General features: G+C 37.3%; 1 protein-coding gene across 1 annotated transcript in view; it reads left to right on the top strand.

Annotated features, from left to right (window-relative positions):
- Positions 1-2,722: 2,722 nt before the first annotated feature.
- The window catches only part of arhgef40 (Rho guanine nucleotide exchange factor (GEF) 40), a gene marked incomplete at its 3' end in the record, with an annotated part of 45,703 nt that continues 42,425 nt past the window's right edge, over positions 2,723-6,000 (top strand). Inside the window, exon 1 of the mRNA XM_079257752.1 lies at positions 2,723-2,817. Within this exon, the coding sequence (XP_079113878.1) occupies positions 2,815-2,817 (3 nt within the window). The 5' untranslated portion in view covers positions 2,723-2,814. The remainder of the gene's footprint in view (positions 2,818-6,000) is intronic.

The following is a 6,000-nucleotide window of genomic DNA, read 5'->3' as shown; positions in this document are numbered from 1 at the left end:
AGGCAGCTGTTTTTTTCTTCTTTAATGAAAGGGTATGAATAAATATGAGCACAACTGTATATTATATGTATTTATTTTAATTCAAACAAGCGCATTTTTCTACTCTGCTTTGAGGAAAAAGCTCATGTCTACCATCAACCACACGGGGGCGCTGTAGAACAATACTTCTAAACTCCAGTTTCCTCACAATCAGGGAAGGTGGTACTGAAGAGTGTTCATGTCATGAGTAAAGAGTTGTAGATTCATAGATGGATAACCTCTGAACTAAAACATTTTAAATATGACATTTTATTATAGTGTAATGTAAATGTTTTATCCACTGATGTATATTTTTGTATTTAATCAGACTGAGGTTTAACTTTAGAGAACAATTTATCTGATTAACCCATCGATCCTCTTTGTGCTGCCAATGGGCTCGTCCCTGATTGGATTATAATTATGACTGATAAGTCACATGTTAATGGAGACGACATGCTAAAAGGAAAGAAGAAATTATTTTCAGAACCATTTGAATGGTTTTTGATATTTCTCTGCTTTCATTGAAAACTAGCAAATGGTGCAAATCCAGGTGATAAATTACCTTGCATCATCAGGTTATGGGAAAAGCATTCAAAAGAGGAGAATGTAAATGGGTAAAAAGTTAATTTCACAGGGAAAAAATAACAACCAAAAAAACTAAATTTGAAATGTTCTGGGCGTTGAAGTTTGACTTTTATAAAGATTTCTTTGAAAACTTTAAGGTAATTCAAACATTTCCCTCAGTTGCCTTCTCCTTGGCTGCTTTGCTTTCAGTCTGTTCAACAACAACAACAAAAAAAAACACCTGGGTGGGATTTAAGTCAGTGCTGGTCTTTGATTGGCTACAAGATCTTGGGTTAAAACTGACCAACAAATTGACCTTGCTGTGTTACTCGGCTTTTCCCACCAGACTGCAATAAACAGCCCCACTTCCACACCAGCAGGGTACTCAGTGCATCATCGTATCTGATAACAAAGTTTGCTCATTTTGTGCAAACCCAAACATGACAGAAGCATTAACGTTTCTATGTATATTTTTCTTTTTAATATTAAACCTTCTACAATCTGTTAGATGCTTAATATTTCAATACTACTGCAGTATCAATGCTATGGTATCAATGAAGGTATGAATGCTTTTCTTATATAATAATAATATATATTAACTGTATCTACTTATTATCTACAATGGCTGTGAGTGAGAGACCTCTCTTCTGGGACTACAAAACAAACAACAAACAGTTTTGGACGTCTTCTTTGCATTTATTTTTTCATATTGGATAATGATAGTAAGAATAAATGTTGTTGTTTTTTTTTTTAAAGTAATTTTTGGAATGAAAGTCAAGAAAATGGTAGAAAATAACCCGAACCCAAATAACAAAATGGTGTTATTACTATTTGTATTACATACCTGAACCAAGTGGCAGAGATGAATCAATCAGGTTTATTTTCACTTATGTGTGATGGGATTTCTGATAGTCATGAAACATTTGCTCTACCAAACACACGGCAGGTAAATGCTTAGATATTCAAAGAAGCGTGAAGTAGTAGTGTTACTGTTCAGGTTGAATTTATTCACCAAAGCAGAAATGCTGAAGTTTTAGAGAAAACAGAAAGCAGCTAAAAAATGGTAGAGTCCTGTGACTTCCACCTTTAAAATATGGCATGGAAGACTTTTGGATAAACAATGATAGATCAATTAAAATGACTACAATGTGGTGTAAAAGAAAAGAAAACAACAGGCATCCATATAGATAAGAACTATGAGAAACACAAAATGATCTCAAACAATGACAGAAATGACAACTATAGAATAATGTAACATAACTAAAGACACAGAAAACAATAAAAAGAAAGCTTAAATTCAATATAAACAACAAGAAGTTTTGATAAATACAGTTAATGGCTTTAAAACACAACAAAAACAAAAGACAAAACATTTTTATAGTAATACAAATAGATGTACAAAACTACTCCAGAATTCAGATAAAAGGAGTTTTTTAAAGAAAAAGTAACATAAAAAATAACAAATAAATGGCACAAACAAGTTTATAATATATATAATATCAACATAAACACCCAAGAAAGAAACAAATGACTTCAAATGACAACAAGAATTGGTGCATTGTGACCATTAAGAGATGCAAAGTGACTAGAAAACAAATACAAGCAGCTAAGTTTAGCTTTTATATTTAAGCAAAATGAAATACTGATGTAGTTCTTATTATAAAATGAAGTTTAATTGCAAACCAAGTTAACTATCTCTTGTTAAGGATAAATAATGTGTGACTGCGTCAATATAGTCTGACAGTAAAACGTTAGAGGTTTCTTTGGAGTCGCAGGCTGGGTGGGGTAGCGCTTTTCATTGTCTATTCATTTGAGAAAAAGTTGAGGGAAGTTAAAAAAAAATGGAAAGTTTGAGAGTGAAGAGGGACTGTACTGCTTCTGTTAGGTGAAGGGGGGGGGGGGGAGTGTGTGGGACTGCCGAAGAGAGGAGGGGAAAAGAAAAAAAAGGAGGGAGCTTGGACATTCCCAGGCTGGGAAACACAACAGAGGCTGTTGAGGAGAAGAGAGGAGGAAGACTAGTGTTTGATTTACATGCAGATTTTTTTAAAAAAAATTTAGAAAAAAGGAAAAACAGAAGAAAGGGGAGGATGATCTAAACTGGAGATGAAATCCGATGAAGGCTGATCAGAAGTGAGAAGAGAAACTTTTATGGAGAATGTGGAGAGGAAGCGGAGCCAGGAAAGGAGCTGAGGAGCGAACCCTAACCCTATGTAGGAATTCCTGACTGAAGTCATGGTAAGTCCACAGCTTTTAAGGCAAGTTTGTATTGAAAATGTTCAAGATAAAGTCACTTCTCTGAGAGGAAACTGTTGAACTAAACATTTCCTCCAGGTTCTTGTTACCTGTTTTGTCAGCCAGACTGCGTTAAATGTGCCTAAATCCCCACATATGCTTTAATCTCTCACAGCTCAGAAAGACCCGTGTTTTATGTGAGATGAAGATAACTCATCAGTTCTAACTCTGCCAGCAAAGTTGTCAAATCCCACAGGCTGTAAATTGTGGCAGAGTTTCAGTTGTGTGACGCCGCTGATTTTTGTGGCCGACTTGCAGAAGTAAGTAAAAGAGCCCTCTGTTGCATCTCTTGGGATTTTGTTGACATTCCCCGCCCACTTATGGTCTGATCAGTGGCACACAGAGGCTGCAAGATGGCAGGCACATGCTAATATGGAAGAGCCTAAATTAATTTAAGAGAAAAAGAAATGAGAACAGAAAGATCATGATCATATTCCAGCTTCTGCAGGGTAGAGCAGTGTGGCAGGAGAGGAAAGGGGGAGAAAGGGAGAGCTGGAGAGTGAAAGAGTAGAATAAAAGAGAAGGGTAGGGTTACTTTTTTTTATTTTAGGAGACTTGGACGGCTGCAACGGTGGTTTCGGTGATGCCGCATTTTCCACATTGGATCGGTGAGAAAAGGGAAAGAAGGGATAGAAAAAAAAGAAGGAGAAAGGGGAACAAGGGATGGCATGGACTTAAGAGAGGGAAGAACATGTGCTGCACAGTTTCATCCCTCCCTGTGCCCAGTTTGGAAAGCTTCAAATGGAAATCAGTAACAGATGTGGACACAAAAACACAAAGAGTCACAGCAAAGTCACAAATAGAGAGAAAAAGAGTTTTCCACCAGATGCAGGCTCAGGTAACACTTTAACAAAGCGTGATTCCTTCAGTAGATGAGTTATTGTGCACATACAAACCCACTCAGACACCAACATGGCTTCTGCGCACATAGGTGTTAATATGCACCAGCAGGGTATTCTGCATTCACACACAGACGAGCTAAAAAAAAACATGCACACAACAGCACGCCTTTGCTAAGTATGTGTGGCACAGGGTATTTCCATTCCACACATATGGAAAACTTTTGAAGCTAAAGGGACGTACCAGTGTCTGAGTCTAGCTAGAGAATGGTGTTATGAAAAACAGGGCAAGCAATTTCGCCCACAGAGGTGGAGATAACAAGCCAGACGGGATCAGAATCATGTTGTCAATCACAGGAATCTTGCTTTTCCTGCAATTGTCTGCAGCCTCTGACATGTACAGTGCAGGCAGAGCAGGGATAGCTACTGTTCAGCTCAGAAGCAGGCATGTGGTTGTATGAAGAACAATAGATCTGACTCCACAGTTCCTTTTTGTTCAATGTTTTAGCAAGTTATAGCTCAGTGTTTTGGTTTAGCCTCACCAGTATGGCAGTGCAGCCTACTGTATGCATGCTAGTTCAAAGCAAACAACAGTTACCAATTAAGCAAAGCTGAGTGGGGCATGTTCTAGCTAAAAATACAGACATATCCCTGAGGAGCTGCAAAGGAACTTCACATCAGAACAACAAGAAGAGCAGAGATTATTCAGTTTGAGAATAACATGCTCTTAAATGTCGATGTGGGAGTGTGTTGATGAAAACAGTAGGAGACATACGGGGGGGGGGGGGGGGATAAAAACAGACTGTTGTGCCTGCTAGACAAGCTAACAGTTCACACAGTGATTGGTGAAAGTGTCACAGAAAGTAAAACAATAACATAAATATTAATTAAAAAAAATAAAAATGTGTCATGACACAATGTCAGTTGAGGCATTTTGACCACTTTAAGTTTTTGGTGTGACAGCCGTTAGTCATGTGATCTGCAACGAGGAGAAAGCTGGCGTCGTGTCCAAATCGCCAACAGAAAGAGTACACTATATGGTGTAGACCTGTGTAGTAAATGAGAAGTTAGATAATAATTTGGGCAATCAAAGACAGCTATGGTCTTATTTCTTAACATTCTTGCTAAAAGGAAGTCTGGTGTGCGTGCTAGTTGCATACGTTATCTTTGTATTTCAGCTGTATTTATTTTTTAACAGACATTAAGTCACTGTGACAGAAATGTTATTGGCAAAGTGATACTTCTGAATGATTTCCTCTTTAAAAAGTAATAGTTGTTTTAACTTGTTGTTAGGCAGAGGCATGGCTATCTCCATGCTAGCTTAAACAAGCTAATGCTAGCTCAAACAAGCTAACACTAGCTCAAACAAGCTAACGCTAGCTCATACCCTTTCATTATTTTGAATTAAAACAGCATCATAAATGTGATTTTATTTTTGCAAAGTCATTGCACAGGGGGTAAAAAATGTGATATCTGAAATCTGTTTTAAGTTACTCCCTGAAGAAGTGAACTTGCAAAACATGTTGCTGTGTGCTGCTGTAACAAAGTTTAAAATATTATTTAAATTTTGACACAAACTTGGTTATATGGTAATTGTGACAGTCTTTTTTTTTTTTATTGCATGTGGTATACCCATGCTCTGTTTTTCAATTTTACGAACTAAAAAGCCTTAGCAAATGTTGTGTCAACACTATTTATCCACATATTAAACCACATAGAAATAACAAGCAAGAACTTAAAACTCATTAAGTTAAAATTTAAGTTTCGCTCACTGTTTCACCAACTGCTTAGTTTGGTTTTGGCAACACAGTTTCCTTGTTACATTTTGGAGCAACATGACAAGCCTTCATTTAAGAATAGATTACAGTTTGGGTTGGAAGAAATTGCCTTTAAAAGTTTACACAGAGAATACCACCTTTCAAAAATATCTTACCACATGGTGATGGAAAGGAGCAAGAAAAAAATGCTGATTAGTGATGCAGAGAGATTCTGACAAAGCAGCACTTTATGAACAGTCGGGGTCAGAATGCTCTGATATTTGATTCCCCATATCTTGCACATATGAAATGCATTGCTAAATTGTTGACATATTATCAGATCTCAACCATGAATCTGGTATGTGTGATGCTTTTGGTCCTAAATTGGCCAGGCCAGTTTATTCATGCATAGTGAACTCATATTTAACTCTAGGCACTGGTCGAAGGAGATTGGCCGATCTCTAAAGGTCAGCTTGGGTCAGGGTTCAACAAACGGAAACTCTCAGCACACCGCAGCTCTGTTCAATGGA

The sequence above is a fragment of the Telmatherina bonti genome (assembly GCF_933228915.1).
Source record: "Telmatherina bonti genome assembly, chromosome: 18".
Taxonomy (NCBI): domain Eukaryota; kingdom Metazoa; phylum Chordata; class Actinopteri; order Atheriniformes; family Telmatherinidae; genus Telmatherina; species Telmatherina bonti.
The sequence above is the reverse complement of the archived record's forward strand: the minus strand, read 5'-3'. Positions and strand labels throughout refer to the sequence as shown.